General features: G+C 46.2%; 1 protein-coding gene across 1 annotated transcript; it reads right to left on the reverse strand.

Annotated features, from left to right (window-relative positions):
• Positions 1-1110: 1110 nt before the first annotated feature.
• TACSTD2 (tumor associated calcium signal transducer 2) lies at positions 1111-3032 on the reverse strand. Its single transcript, XM_019628291.1, has one exon. It carries the CDS (start codon positions 2843-2845, stop codon positions 1871-1873), a length of 975 nt encoding a protein of 324 aa, XP_019483836.1. The 5' UTR covers positions 2846-3032; the 3' UTR covers positions 1111-1870.
• Between the last annotated feature and the right edge of the window lie 13385 nt (positions 3033-16417).

Genomic DNA, 16417 nt, shown 5'->3' on the forward strand with positions numbered 1-16417 from the left:
CAGTCTGTCCCACTTTAGGGAAGTCAGCTCACATCCTCCCTCTCCCCTGTTAAGCCCCATTTGAGCCTGTGAAAACTTTGGAGCCTACCAGCAGGAATGGTTACAGACTTAGAGATCTCTGGTGATAAAAGTATCCATTCCACCATTGCACACCGGCCACAGCCCCAAGCTGTGAAGGCAGCACCTGAGGTTACCTCCTCCCAATTCTTACTGGTGTTTCAGTCTTGGAGAGTAGGCACAGACCACAGAGAAGGAGTGGGAGAAGAAACACGGGGTGGATGCCAGGGCAAGAAACTGAAGACCTTGACCTAACTATTTGCTCTTGGATATACCAACCACTCCCTCCTTTGTTACATGTGCATTGTTGCAGCAATTTCCCAGGAACTGCTGGAACTTGTTTACCCTGTAGGCTACCCCACAAGAAATTCTAGCACACTCAGCTTCACAGAAATGAATGTGAATTAGTGAAAACAAGGAGATAGCATAGAGACAAGCTGCTAGTTTTCACAGCTAAGAGGAAGTAAACATTTTTAAAGCACATTACTAGTTAAATCTTAGGAAAACCTTAGCGCGTGCACACACACACACACACACACACACACACACACACACACACACTCACACGCTGCCAGAGCATACAGTTCATTACAGACTGGCTGTAACTATGTGGGAAAAATTTTTTAAACTTTCTCAGAGCCATGCACTTTAGGATTCAGTAAATTGCCAAGGGCTCAATGGGAATAGTACCACCTACTTCCAAATAAGGCAAGGATTCAAAAGAGATAATAGCTCCTGAATCTAACATTTTTTGCTTCTCCACTGGAGAATTTTTGTTTAGAGAGAACCTAGAACTGGTCCCCCTTCCCAACAATAGCAGCTAATTCCAGCCCCCTCCCTCAGACCCACCCTCCTACAGTTTGAGGGAGATTTCCAAATAATCTTATTTCGAAACACCCATGTTTATACCAGCCTGTTAATGCACCTCTGGTGTTTACCAGAGTGGCAGTATGAACTGTCCACTCCTGCAAAAAAAAAAGTGTTCGAATTTGAAATAAGAAATCCAAGTCGCAGGAAATTAGACAGACGAGACCAAAGTGACATAAACCTGGAGCCAATTTTCACCAACTCTATCTTTCAGTTTGTGCCTTTTCCACATTTTATTAAATCCATGTTTTTTAAAAAAAATCACAGCAGCATTATCAAAGACAACCTATGTACAAACATTTTACAAAAGAAACATTACTAATATCAGCTGTAATCGGGGTGAGCTGACGACTAGACGCTGAGTTTCTGGGGGCAGGGTCCGCCCTCAAACAAAGACATCTAAAATGTGTTCAGGCAGCTGGCACAGACTTCTTTCCCGGTGACAAGCATATGCGGTCGGCAATACAAACCGATGGTAAATGAGGATACTACTCCGGCCCAGTTAGCGACTCCGCATCAGGAAGGCCGTGATACAAGTGGAGCTAATCAAATAACTTAAAACCAAGATAGTAAAAGCTCTGTTTCGCATTGAAACGCATTTAAGCCTTCAACATCGACTGCATCACTTGCAAAAATGCTGGGTTGTGGTACTTGATTCTTATACATAACCCTATGCCGAACTTGCCTTAACACTTCGAGTCAGGTTTCTTGTTGGGCCCAAAGGGAAGGAATTTTAGAAATGCTTCCTTCAAGATAGAAGTCAGAAAAAAAAAAAGGGGGGGACCCTGGCACAACGATCTGTTAAGGTTGGTGGGGTGGGGAGAGGCAGGAAACTGGGAGGAGAAATGTCTCCTTTGGGCCAAGAATCAAGAAGCCTGAGTCACTTTAGCCTGGGACCCGGTACGAAATCTCTGTACTGAAACCCGGTACTCCACCCCGCCCGTATCTACAAGCTCGGTTCCTTTCTCAACTCCCCTAGTTCCTTGAGCTCCACCTTCTTGTACTTCCCGGTCTTCCTCCGGTTGCTGATCACCAAGACGACCACGCCGGCGACGAGGGCCACCACGACCACCACGATGACAGCGATGAGGCCGCTCGTGAGGCGCTTCATGGAGAACTGGGGGGGCTTCTCGTCTAGGTAGTAGATGAGTGTCCGCTCCACCAGCAGGGGCTCGCCGCGCACGTTCACGTCGAAGCCGCCGCGGCCCAGGAACAGCGACTCGCCCTTGACGTCCCTCTCGAAGTAGTAGGCGGCGTCGCCGATGTCCACGTCGCCGGGGGCCTTCTGCGACGCGTTCTGCTGCAGCTCGATCTGAATCGTGGGCTGCTCATAGTGCACGGCTGCCAGGAACCTGGGGTGCAGCTGGTATCGCTCGCGGAAGAGCCGCCGCAGCTCGGCGTCCAGGTCCGAGTGATTGAAGGCGCCGGCGGCAGGGCGGTGCCGCAGGTCAATAAGGATGTGGTGGGTGCGCACCAGCTCGTCGCAGCGCAGGTCGAGGCCCCCCTTGTCGGTGCGGCGCACGCCCACGGAGTTCACGCACCAGCACTCCGACGTCCGGTTGCACTGGCGGGCCTTGAAGCGGCCCTCGTGGTCGCAGTCGGGGTCGTACAGGCCGTCGTTGTCCACCAGCGCGTGCTCGCTGGGCCGCACCAGCGCGCGGCCGCCCTTGGGGGCTGTCATACGTGCCTTGAGCAGCAGGCACTTGGAGGTCAGCGTGGAGCAGTTGACCTCGAAGTCGGAGCCGAGGGCACGGCACTGGCAGCGGCCACCCGGGCCGTCCTGGCTGCAATGGGTCATCTTATTGGTTGGGCACGTGCAGTTGTCCTGCGCGGCCGTGTGGCCGCTCACGGCCGCCAGTAGCAGCAGCAGAAACAGCGGCAGCGATGGCGACGGCAACGCGAGACCCGGGCCACCGGCCATGGTCGGGCCAGGGAGCGCAGACAGGACGCTGGCAGACGGGGCGCTGGGGCTCTGCTGGGCTCGGGCTCCGCGGTCTGGGACAGTCTCCAAGCGTCTGCCGCCGGCCGCTCCCTCCCGCTTTTATACTCTGCCGGACCTGCCCAGCTGGTTCCGCCGCCAACTCACCCTCTGGTATTTGGGTGACACATCCCGCATCCTCCCCATCCCCCACCACCCCGGCACCCTCGTCTTACTGAAGGCACAGCGCGCCCTGCGCTGCCCGCGATAGGATCAGGAGAGCGGAGGCTGCTCCCGCCTCCTCTGGACCGAAAGCCACGGAGAAGAGAACCGATACTCCCCGGCGAGCAGCCTGGGACACGCCCCCGGGCCGCCCGGCCCCACCTGGGGAGGGACCTGCCCTTGGAGCGACTTCTGGCCGAACACTTTGGGCGTCCTGGCCGCTTTCTTGGGCTGGAAGTCTCAGGAATTTTATTGAAAAGTATCACGGGACTGTCACGCTTTTATCCCCTCCCCCCACCTCCCCTTTTTTTTTCTCTTTCCCAACCCCTATCCCTGCATTAAGTTCTTACCCCCCCCCCTCGCTTATTTCCCCAGTTCTCATAATAACACACATTTTTATAGTTTATAGTTCACAAACATTATCTCACCCTCAACCTCAGTCCTGGCAGGTATCTATCAGACCCATTTTATAGGTGATGCACTTGAGGCTTGGAGACTTAAGGTCGCCCAGCCATCTTTTCCCTCAGATTCCCGGGAGGGGTCTTTGGTTCTCTGTCTGGCTGTTAGGAGACCATAAATAAATGTTTATGGAAACGGAGTGGTGCAGATCTGAAGAAAGGTTAGGGAGCGGTTATGTTACTCATGGTATCATGAGTAAAAACCATGTGTACAATGTATTAGGAGTTCTATTAACCACTTTTTTTCCTCTTACACACACAAACGCAGTATTTATGAATGTACTCGGTATAGGGAGGAAAAAAAAGGAACAAATTCTTACAAAGAACCAGCAAGATTATAGGAAGTTCTTTGTACAATTTGATTCCAAAAGAACAAACCATTGTTTTTTGTTTTCTGTGTCTCATATAGCTAGCCGAACCCCTGCAAATAAAGAATGGAACCTGTAGGAAATTGCTTGTCTGACACTGTTTGGCTACTTTAATGGGACAGGGGGATTTCAATCTCTTTTTTAAATCATTGAGAAAGTCCAGAGTTTCAAAGCTTTGGTAAGATTAACAATAATTAACAAGCTATAATTATTCCCAGCTCCTCTACAATTTATACATTCAGAATTGAAAGAACACCAGCAGCAGTACAAGGGTGTGGTTTAACACATGAAAACCAGCTAGGCTTCTATCCCATGATTGTTCAAGCAATACCTGAGGCAGGTAGGTGGAAATATATTATTCTCCCTTTGCAGGTAGAGAAAGCAGAGACATGTGGGGGAAAATTTCTTGTAAACAAGCACCAGGCATTGTGGGAATACTCCTGGGCTCACTACATCCACTGTCTGTTCAGGTTCTTAGCCTACTAGGGTTCCAGTTTCTTTTCCACTCTCCAACCCCCAGTCCACCATGTGTTAGAGAAGTTTTTCTAAATTTCAAATCTGTGCCCATCTCCTCTCTGCTAAGAACCCTTCAAGCAGAGTAGAACGTGTTTTTGGCTCCTAGTATGAAATTTATTCTTCTTAAGTTAGCACACACACACAATCATACATGACCTTGGGCAAGCTACTTAACTTCTCTGTGCCTTAGTTGACTCATCTATAAAATGATATGGGATAATAAAAGTACCTACCTAACAAGGGAGGTGTGAAAAGTAATGTAGATAACCTGCTTACAACAGTATCTGTTCTAACAGTATCTGTATTTAGTTAAGCATAGATGAAAGTGTTAGCTGCTGTCATGGTCACCATCATAATCATCATCATCTTCATCTTTCCCCTGCCAGCCTCTCCAATCGTCCTCATGTTTTCAAGCCTCTGTAAAGTCTTCTGCCTGGAGTCTCCTCTTCTTCATCTATTTAGTACATAATTGTGTTCTACTCAGCCCTTGTGTCACCTCCAAGTAGCCTTCCCTGATATGGCCTCCCTATTGCACACAGGGGTGTGCCCCTTCTCTATACTTTCCTAATTCCTATAACATATGATAATGGCAAGACACTAACTTTTCTGGGCTTCTATCCTCCCATCTAAAATGAAGATAATAGCATCTCTATTTCATTGGTCATTCAGAGACTCAAATCTAAATAGATGTGATAGTAGATGGCAAAGCTTTGTAAACTGTAAGACACTGTAAAAATATTATGTTGCATTTTTATTTTAAATATAACTATCCTATTTTCTCACTTTTCCAGCTACTGACTAGGTAGTCACAATCCTCTATAACTGGGAGAGCCACCTGCTTGATATTTCAATGCATCCCAGGCTGGCAAGAGGAAAGCTGATGGATAATGGTTCTCAGGGCTGAGGAACATACAAATGGTGTCTTTGGCTACTTAGCTAAGACAGCCTCTCATGGCTGGGCCTTACTCAGGATAATGCTCAGAGGTCTCCAAACCTCTACCTTTTCCATCCTTGTCAAGTGTTGGGAGGAAGGGGATAAAAGGAGCCTGTTCTCAATACCCTCTATGGAAAGCTGGAGTGAACCAAGATGGCTACGTCATCCTACCACTCTAAAATTCTGTGGCTCTGCCAAACTTTCCCCAACAGGCATACAAACACAAGGACAGGTTTATTAAGGAAGTACAGCCCAGCTTCGATTCTCCTTCTCCTCTCATCCGCTTCTTGCTTAGGTGTGCAAAATATCACTGTTAGCTTTACGTCTTTTTACTTTTTTAATGTTTAACAAAAGCATTCCATGAACTCAGACTTGTCAAGTGTATATCAAGGGCAGGCAGGAACCACATCTGAGTACTCTAGCCCCAGCACCAGCACATGTGAGCCCTTCAGTAATGTTTCTTAGGTGAATTCACATGGAGCTGTGCCCAGAATGTTGTGTACCAATATACTCTTCCTAGGAATGTTCTTGTTGGTCCTTTCTGTACTTCTCTCCTGCTCCAATGCTCGTCTCCGACCTCAGCCACAAACCTCCATGCCCACCCTAACATACTCTCCAAATACCCAACTTCAAGAAACACTGGGTAATTACCCTGCGTGCTCTGTTTACTTTTATGCATGATCCCAAACTTTATCGGCCTTCTGGCTGTAGGGAGGAAGAGTATGGTCTGATGAGGCTGTGAGCATGCAGGGTCTCTGGAGGCAAGCAGTGCAGTGTGGGTGAAAGAAAATGGACTTCGGATCCAGTGAGACTTTGCCTCAACTCTGCTTTTACATCCGTCACTGACTGGTTTTGAGCAAGTCACTTCACTTCTCTGAGCCTCGATTGTAAAATAGGGGTCATGATGCCTACATTTCCCCAACATCTGAGAACAGGATTACTTCCCATCTTGTTATTAAGAACATGCTTTCCCCCCTTGAACTTCATTCTTCATCTAGTCTTGTGCTGTTTTCCAAACTGGTGTTGATTATCTGATTTTCCTTGGTATGAGGCCAATACCAACACATCAGTTTTATATTTAAGGGTGTGATTTACAAAAACAAAAAACAAAAATAAAACTGTGTTTAATTAAAAAAAAAAGACTTACCATCCATAATTATTTTACTGATTCAAGATAAAGAATAGTAAACACTCAACACAGTGTTTGGCATACACTAAGTAGAATTAACCTTAGCTATTATTATTAGCCGTCTCGGGAATGTGAGGATGGTTTGAGATCATCAAAGGTTTCTGCACAAAGCTGGTGATTGTGGGGATTGATGAAGATCAGGTCCAAGGAGCTGGGCGATAGGGAGGGGAGCTTCCCAAGAGCCCTCATCATCCCGACCCCCAGGATGCAAGACTATGGAGAATATCTAGATAGTGCCTTAGCAGTTCTACTCCCATTATCTGTTAAAACCCCTACAACACCCCTCGGGAGAAAAGATGGAAGATACTATTATGCTTATTTTACAGATGTGGAAACAGGCCTTGGGAGGAGAAGGGAAGGACTTGCTCATGGTCACATGCTTGTAAGTGGTGGGGCCAGGCCTAGAATCCACTGCACGTGTCCATCTAAATAAACAAAAATGGAAAAAGATTGAAGGGGTGAAAAGATTAGAATCTCATCTCATGTTCCTCGGGTTTTCTTTTCTTTTTCTTTCTTTCTTTCTCTTAATTGTACAAATATGCTTTAGAAAGTTTTGGTTTTGTGAAGAGCAAACAATAGCTGATTGCGTAGGGCACAAGAGTGAGCCCACAGCTGAAAATGTAGGGTTTATACCATTAACCACCAGATCCCCTGCACTGTGGAAGTGATCCCCATCGACTCTGCTTTGCTGTGAGGAAACAGTTTGAATTCTGCTGCCAGGCCATGGGCAGGTCCTTCTCCTTGGCTCTCTCTTTTGTAGAAGAGGAACAATGGTTACCTCTTAGAGACAGTGTGGGGATTCAGTGGTGAAATGTCTGTGAAGCTGCCTGGGCCGTGTTGGGAAGAGCCCTCAGTCTTCTGTCTGGCCTGACCATGGTCAGCTGCAGCCTTTACCAGGAGCAGCCACTGAGACCAGGCGGGGTTTCTCTTCCTCCTCAGAGGGGGCTTGGAGTCCTAGAGGAAGCAGGTGATCCTTCAGCCAGAATGCTGCAAAGGCAGAGAGAGAAGTGGGCTGCAGCGAATGTTAGCTCAGGCTGGAGGAAGGAGGCTCCGCCAAAGAATGGGAAGTCAGCCCAGGGTTGGGGTGGGGGTGGGGGTGCAGAGAATGGAACAGATAAGGGTACACGGCTCTATCTTCCATGTTTTCCTTCTCTAAAAACGGGAGTCAAGAATTATAAAATATTAGAATTCAAAAGAGCCAGTGCATGGGTACACTCCCTGTGTTTTCTTAATGCTATTAAAATGTTGATGATTAAAAAATACTATATCAAGTCAATCCCTCTAAGTTTTGGAAGAAGTATTTGGGTAAAGTTTCTGTTTTTGCTTCCACTTGTCTTTTTTTTCCCATTTCCATAGTCTCTATTATTAATATGAACCGCCGTTTGTTGATCACCAAAATGTGCCAGACACTTAATAAATAAGTTCCCTGTAATCCTTCCAACAACTCTGCAGAATAATTCCTCTTGTCCCCTTTCACCTGATGAGGAACTGAGGCATAAGGTCACATAGCTAGGAATCAACAGAGGAGGGATTTGAACCCAGGTCTGGTGACGTAAACATTTACACTTTTCCATGACAGTATGGTCTCTTACTGAAGAGTCTTACAAGAGTGAGATACAGCAAAGACTTAGGGATGGAAACTGGGCATGGTTTGAGTCCAGGCTGCCTAGGAGATGGAATCGGACAATCTTTTCACTTTTTTGGAGACAATAGTTTCTTTGTTTGCGCTTGCTCATTTAGGTGGGGCCTGACTCAGAGTTTTAGAAGAGCTTGGTTGTGAAATCTATGGTTCTGCTTGGTTTTTGTAGTTCATCAGGATTTGAAAGGTGACCACAATTTCACCTGAAAAGTGTGTGTCATGGTTTCATTTCAGTATCCCCTGTCCATGATCTTCTCTTTGTGATCTTCGTGTCGTGACTTCCTTGTCACGAATTACAAACTTTAGGGTTCCCCTCTCACTCGGGTCTCTTCTCCCAGGGGGTAGTTGGCTTCTTTTCCAAGGGCTTTACCCTCAGGGAAAAGCCAATAAAACACCCAATAGCTTTGTGGTTACTTTGTAGTTAATCTCACTGGCTCTTGGGCCCACCAGTTTCCAGAGAGATTTGGCAGCGAAAGAGGAGAGGTTGGGAAATCTTGTCACAACATTTCTGAGGCAGCCAAGGTTCTCAAACTTCATGTTTATGAGTCATGGTGCTTTCTTTCCCATAGCTGACCAGGTGATGTGTGACACCCATCCAGGGGTGTGGAGCTGTTTGCTGTTTCTAAGCACTTCCAGGTATTCCAGAGGTGAGGTAGGTGGTGAGAGGTCTCAAATGCACTGCTGCCACCCCCAAATTAGCCTATCTTTCTGGGCAGTCCTGCCAAGTGATGCTCCTTAGAATTATTGAAAAGGATCTTAGAGGTCATTTATTCTAGTCTCCCACCCAAAAAGAAGAATCCCTTCTCCAAATCCTCAACAGGCACTTATGCACCACCTGGGATGATGAAACATCCGTCCTTCTCCGCAAGACAGCCCGTTCTGGACCCAAGCACTTTACAAGAATGTGTATCATAGTATTCAGGAAAACTCTGTGCCTCTGTAATTTTCACGAACTAATCCAAATTTCCATTCCTGGAGCGATTAAGAGTAAGTGATTTTCACCTTCTACCCTGATTCCTCAGGTATTTACTTGAAGCCAGCTCTCTTGTCCACCCAGTTCTCCTCCTTTCTTCTTCCTGCCTCTTCCTTTGCCTTTTCTTTATGTGAAACATCCCTATTCCCCCACCCTCCTGTGCCTACCTCACATCCTGGGTGGTGGCGTTTCCACCAGTGGCCCAGTTCCACAAGTGACCTTATGTAGCCTGACAGTCTCGGGAGATGCCCGCAGAGGATCCCCCGGAAGTTGTGAGAGAAGGGTTTGCTCCTGTTCTCCCGCCTCTCTCTACTCCTTTGCCTAGGAAGGTGGGTGTAACCCAAACTGCCCTTTATCTGCTACTAATTTTTCTAAGAACAGATGGTTTCTGGTTAATATCTACTTATAATATCTACAATTTATTGAGAGCCTATCATGGGTTATCTTTATCCTTGTGACATCTAAATGAGGTAGGTTCTGTTATTCTCACTTTATAAATAAGGAAACTCAGGCAAAACAATACTTGCCTAAGAATACATAGGCAGTAAATGGAAGGGCTAGAATTCATATTTTTTGGTCTGGTTCTGAGATTATGCTCTTTCTGTTACACCAGGCTGCTACAGACTATGTGAAATTCCCAAACCCACGTGTTTTAAAATGCACCACACTTTTGTACAAGTTCACGAGTGTACGAGTTCAAATTACATCCCAGCTTCTTTCTCTTCTTCATCTGTCGAGTCAGAGCCTCAAAATAGTCTCTTAGCTGAATCCAAGTAATGATAGGATTTCGATTATGTCCAACAACTTAGTTTCATGACGTGAGGTCTTGGTTGAACTCACCCTTTTAGGGAAGCAGACCAGGTATTACCAGCACTGTGCAGGTGAAGCAAGTCCAGCCTAGGGCAGGTCAGTGGTCTGGCCAAAGCTGGAGAACAGGGCAGAGCCTTTCTGTCTTTCTGGCAGTAGATACTTTCCTTAGCCCTGGTGCTGCCCTTCCCGTGGGCACAAGCACCCCAGCCCTCTCCTCTGCTGTGACGCGCCCTTCTGCTCTTCCCTGCCTCTGTGGCTGTCCATCTTGAGATGTTTCTAGTCCCATCGGTCTGGGAGCCCAGTGTGCTAAGGGGCTTGGACTCCACTCCTACTCTCAACAGTTGTGAGTCACTGGGGATGGAAGTAGAGGCGAGGAGGAGTGGGAGAGAGGAAAAGTTCAAAAGTCTAGGGAGACCGAGCAGACATGAGAGAAGAGACTTCATTGTTCTCTAATGCGGGGATGTAGGGTCCAAGACAAAAGGCCAGAAAGCCCTCATTGTCCCTCTGACCTAAGTGGGATACAAGAAAGTAGACTCATTTCTTTGGATTCATGCACCAAGTCCTGGCTCTGTCTGCTAAACTTCAGTTATGACCTTTCCAACCATGACTGATGGGCAAATAAGGACTGCCCTCAAAAGCTCCAAGAACATGGGAACCTGCCAATCAGAAGGCAACTAGGAACCAACAGAACTAACCTTCTCAGCTCCCTTACCTCCTTTCCTCACCCACACAACTGATTTCTCATATACCCATTCACCATCTACTCAGCCAGACAAGCATCATTGATTCATTTCAAACCCTTACTGAGTGCTAACCATGTGCCAAGCCCTATACGAGGCTGAGGGCATAAAACGCTAATAGCACCTAACCCTTGACTCTGAGGAGCTCATGGTCAATGTGGCAACTTTCCTAGTAGGGGTTCAATATGTATTTGTTGAATAAATAACATAGAAACATATGAATGATTACAATAAAGAGTTCTAAGCCACAGTTCCCGTCCTCTCCACTAATGTGGATTATTTACTAGAACTGCAGAATACATCAGTAGAAATACCTAACTTGCTTTTATTCTTGGCTTTTTGTTGTCAATGATGAGTTTCTAGAGCTTGGGGAGGGGGTAAATGGAGGGTGGGGGGAACAACACAACCCAATGGATAACATTTGCATAAACAAGGCAACTGAAACTGAAACATTTGGCATAAAAGATAACCTAGAGAACATTTTAGGGACAAAAATGACAATCCAAATCAACAACATCAAAGAATGTCATAGCTGGGGATGACTTTCCAAGAAAGCTAGTCCAAAAGTTCTAATCTGTTTTGAGTCATGGAATCCATTTCTGAGTGATGGATTTTCTCCTCAGATAAATGCAACTGTGTGTAAATACTAAAGTTTGTAGTTTCCAGTGGCGATATCAGATTCCCTGAAGTTTATTCATCCCACCCCCAGTTCAGAATCTCTGATAGAGTTCAATGCCTTCATCGCATTTAACAGTAAAATGACTTCTTCAAGGTCACACAGCTAGTTAGTGAAAACATCAGGCAGTTTGGTTTTAAGAAGGAACTCAGAAACCAGCTGTCTGGGTTCAAATCCTGACTTCATCACTTACCAGCTACTTGACTTTCACTAAACCACTTAACTTTATGCCTCTGTTTTCTCGTCTGTAAAACGGGACAACAGTAACCTACTTCATAAGGTTGTGAGGATGAGGAGTCCTCCATGTTAAAATCTTTGTGCAGGGGTTAGCAAACTGTTTTTGTAAAAGCCTAGGTGGTAAATATTTTAGGCTGTTGTGGAGGTATTTATAAAATTATCTAAAATGTAAAAAGCAGGCTGGCCGAGTGGCTCAGTTGGTTAAGAGCTTGCTCAAGAGTGCAAGCTCTGAGCAACAATGTCGCCGGTTCGATTCCCGGCCCGAGCTGAGCTGCCACTGAGCTGCCAACAGGTGGCAGGATGGCTCAGCTGAAAATAATAACAAAAAATATAAACAAACAAACAAACAAATAAATAAGTAAAATGTAAAAAGCATTCTTAGCTTATAAACCATACGACCAGGATTTGGCCCTTGGGTTTGTAGTCTGCCGGCCCTTATCTTAGAGCGGGTACCTGGAACCCAGGAAGTGCTGCCAAACTAGGGCACTTTCAGCCTCCAGGGACACCTCCATGTAGCAAAATAACAACAGGAAACAAGGTGTTGGCCGACCAAATCAGCCAACCTGTTTGTTACAAATAAGCTGAGGTTTCGAAGGCACGGAATCTCCCTGCTCTGCCCTGTGGGAGACGCCTTCCCATCCACATCCCGCTCAAGAAGGCAAAGCGGCCAAAACTTGAATTAATTTTCAGGAAGCCTCAAGTCAGGTGCGAGCATCATGGGGCAGAGACAGATGGGAGGAGCTGGATTGGAGACCACAGGCCTTGGTTTCTGGGCAGGGACAGAGACATAGACAGGAGAAAGGACCTTTCCCACAGCTATCAGTGTTCTGGGCCCTGGAGCTCTCAGCTGTTTTCCAGCTATGGGACATTGGGAGCACCCTGACTCCTGCACCTCTAGGAGGCCGGTTCTGCCAGGTGAGCGACCTTCTGCCCACATCTACCCTACTTTAAAGAAGCCCTGCCTGGGGCAGCTCCAGACACAAACTCAACCTCAGGGAGTTATTGGATGGTCCGAAAAGTCATGACGCATGTTTACAACAGATGGCGCTAGTTCATTTTTGGAAGTACTAGAGTCATTCGCATCTATGTTATTGCTATGTCATTTGACAGCTGACAGTTCTAGCTTCATTCTAAAATAAAAATTAAGCGCTTTCGTTGAGTTTTGGAGACTTTACAACAAGTTGAAGATGGAAGACCAAACTGTGCATTTTCGTCATATTTTACTCTTTTACTTTCATAAAGGGAAGAACACGCGTCAAGCTTGTGAAAAGTTGCATAAAGTTTACGTGACAATGCTCTACAAGAACGTCAGTGCCAACGATGGTTCAGGAAATTCTGTGCTGGTGATTTTGATCTCAGTGACGCTCCTTGGTCAGGGAGGCCCACCAAGGTTGATGATGACAAAATAAAGGTATTGATTGGGTCAAACCAGCGTTACACAACACGAGATTGCAAAAACATTGAACATCCATCATTCAAATGTTTATGACCACCTGAAGAAGCTGAAATATGTAAACAAGCTCGATATTTGGGTTCCGCATGAACTCAAAGAAGTTCATTTGGGGCCCGCCGAGTGGCGCATTGGTTAAGAGCTGGCTTGGGACGCCAGAGGGCCCTGGTTCGGATCCCACATATGAGGGCCAGTGACACTGCCCTCTACAACTAAGATGCTGAACAACAGCTCAACCTGGAGCTGGGCTGCTGTGAGTCACCGGCGACGGCAGGTGGGTTGCCATGGGCTACCGTGTGTAGCTAGCAGCCAGCGTGAGCGGCCAGCAGTCACTGTGAGCAGCTGTCCAGAAGCCGGCAACTGATCTGCCTCGCTCGGGAAGAGCGCAAAGATGGTGCCAACTTGGGCCAGTGAAGCAACGTCCTCCACAACTAGACTGAAGAACAAAAGGATAGCAACTTGTTTGTTCCCCTTCGCCAATTCCCCAATAAAAAAAATCTTTAAAAAAAAAAAAGTTCATTTGACAGCACGTATAAACATCGGTAATATGCTCATTAAATGTGAGGAAAATGATTCTTTTTTGAAGCTACTGAAACTGGTGATGAGAAGAAGTGGATTGTTTACAACAATGTGGTGGACAAACGGTCTTGGTCCCGACATGATGATTCACCTCAAATGACATTGAAAGCAGACATTCATCAGAGGAAGGTTATGCTCTCAGTGTGGTGGGATTTTAAAGGTGTCGTGTTTTTCGAGCTCCTACCAAGGAACCAAACAATCAATTTGAATGTGTACTGTTGGCAATCGGACAGTTTGAATGAATCCATCATCCAGAAATGTCCAGAGCTTGATAATTGTAAAGGAGTCGTGTTCCATCATGACAACGTGAGACCACACACAAGTTTGATCACCTGTCAAAAATTATTGGAGCTTGGATGGGATGTGTTGCCACACCCACCATACTCGCCTGACCTTGTTCCGTCAGACTTCCACTTGTTTCACTCTCTTCAAAACTCCTTGCGTGGTATAATGTTCAATTTAGATGAGTCTGTAAATCAGAACCTTGTTCAGTTTTTCGCAAATAAAGACAGGTGCTTCTGTGAACAAGGAATTATGAAGCTCACTGAAAGATGGCAAAAGGTTATCGAACAAAACGGGCAATGTATCATTGATTGATCTTTGTTCTTTATATAAATAAATGACCTTTGAAAAATATAGACAAAATACGTTATGACTTTTCTGACAACCCAATAGAAGGGACCCCATCATCTATTCCCAGTTGTTTCCTTGTACTCATAGGAATGCTAAGATCCAGGTTGGGGAAGTGTCTTTCCCAAGATCCAATAACAAGCACAGCTTCACTGGGATTGGAAACCTGGGCTTCTGCCTGCACCAGTAAAAGTTTTTGTCTTTGGCACATCATGGAAACTGGAGGAGTCATCCAGTCTGGTTTTCTTGATGCTCATTACGGTGCACCTGGATTTGACCTGGATACAAGCCTTTGCAGAGTGCGTTAAATTGGTTTCTCAACATTTCCTTAGCTTTTATAGGCTAGGCTATGTGCGGGATGAAAAGGCTGAGAAAAAAAAAAAGATTCAATTTCTGAATTCAAGAATCTCTGGACGGTAGGTGGCTCAGTTGGTTAGAGTGCAACAGGATTGCCAGTTCGACTCCCACATGGGATGGTGGGTCGCACCCCCTGCAACTAGTTTGAAGACAGCAACTTGAGCTGAGGTGCCGCTGAGCTGCCTGTGGGTGGCTAGATGGCTCAGTTGGTTAGAGCGCGTGCTCTTAGCAAGGTTGCCAGTGGGCTGCGTCCTCCCACAACTAAATTGAAAATGGCAACTGGATTTGGAGATGATGGGTCCTTACAATTCCATATGATTATTGTTACTCATTGGTTGGTTTGCGCATTTGTTCATGCATTCAGCAAACATTACTGAACATGCACTTTGTGTCAGGAACTGCACTGGATGCCGGGAATCCAGCATTATTAGTCTTTGCTTTTGTGGAAATTATAATGTAGTGGGGGAGATAAACAATAAATAAATACATGTGCACAGTAGTGGGCAGGTAGATGTTTAACAACAGAAAGAGAGAGAGAGAGAGAGAGAGAGAGAGAGAGAGAGAGAGAGAGAGAGAGAGAGAGAGAGAGAGAGAGAGAGAGAGAGAGAGAGAGAGAGAGAGAGGGAGAAAGGGAGAGTGAGAATACCATAAGTTATATTTTATTGGTGTAAATACTCTCCCCAGGGCTAATTTTTGGCTACCAAAATGGCATCACTGAACATCAAATCGATTTGGGAGAGAGGCACATGATTGGCTCTTGCAAGCTGGTGTGAACTGACTTCAGCACAGCACTGCGAAGATACTATGATGGATGATAAGTGCTTTGAGAGGAAAGAAGCAGGTTGATGGGATGGAGAGTGTAGAAGACTGCTATCTTAGATAGGCTGGTCAGGACAGGGTTTTCTGAGGAGATGAGATTTGACCAGAGACCTGAATGAACTAAGGAAGCCATTTATTTAGTGACTGTTTAGAAAATGAGCATCCCAGGCAGAGGGAACAGCACATGCAAAGGCCCTGAGTCAGGAACGTGCTTGCCCTGCTTGGGAAATGGCAAGAAGGCCAGTCTGCAATGAGCACAGGATTTATGGGAACGCCCAGAATTCAACAGGTATATGGAGTGATAGTGAAGGGAAGAGTTAAGGCAGGCTTCCTGGAGAAGGGAACCTTGAAATATGAGTAAGGGCTACCAGAAAGGTGGGAGTTTGAGGGCAGAAATGGAAAGAGAGGGAGTCATAGGGAGAAAGAATGGTGTGGGCAAGGACACTGGGGGACTAAAGGGTGGGACAGAGTCACATGGCTGTGGTGTCGGGAACACGTGGCCAGTCAAGGCTACACAGGTAAGCCACATCATGAAGGGCCTTGGGCACTAATGACAGTTTTCCCCTAGGGACAGACATAGATATACTTTTGATTTAGAAAGATCACTGAGGCAGGCATTTGTGAAGGATATATTTTATGGGGAGATACAGGTGTCAGAGAGATGATGCTGGGGGCGCCTAGTGAAGGACAAGAGAGGATGAGGGCCGGGTTTAGGGCAGAGAAAAAGGGATGGATTTGGAACCATAACCTTATTTCTCTTTAGTGATTCACACTAAGGGCTTTCACACCTTCCATCTTTCCTCATCTTCACAACAGCCCTCTGAGGTACGTGGGCTAGGTGGTGTGGTGGGTTAAAAATGGCTATAAATCTTTGACACTCCTCCAATGTCTTTTCTTTGAATCTAGGCTGCCCATGTGTCTCACTTTGAACCAACAGAATGCAACGTAAGTGACACAGAGGGACTTCCAAGGCTAGGT

The sequence above is a fragment of the Hipposideros armiger genome, unplaced genomic scaffold (assembly GCF_001890085.2).
Source record: "Hipposideros armiger isolate ML-2016 unplaced genomic scaffold, ASM189008v1 scaffold_779, whole genome shotgun sequence".
NCBI lineage: Eukaryota > Metazoa > Chordata > Mammalia > Chiroptera > Hipposideridae > Hipposideros > Hipposideros armiger.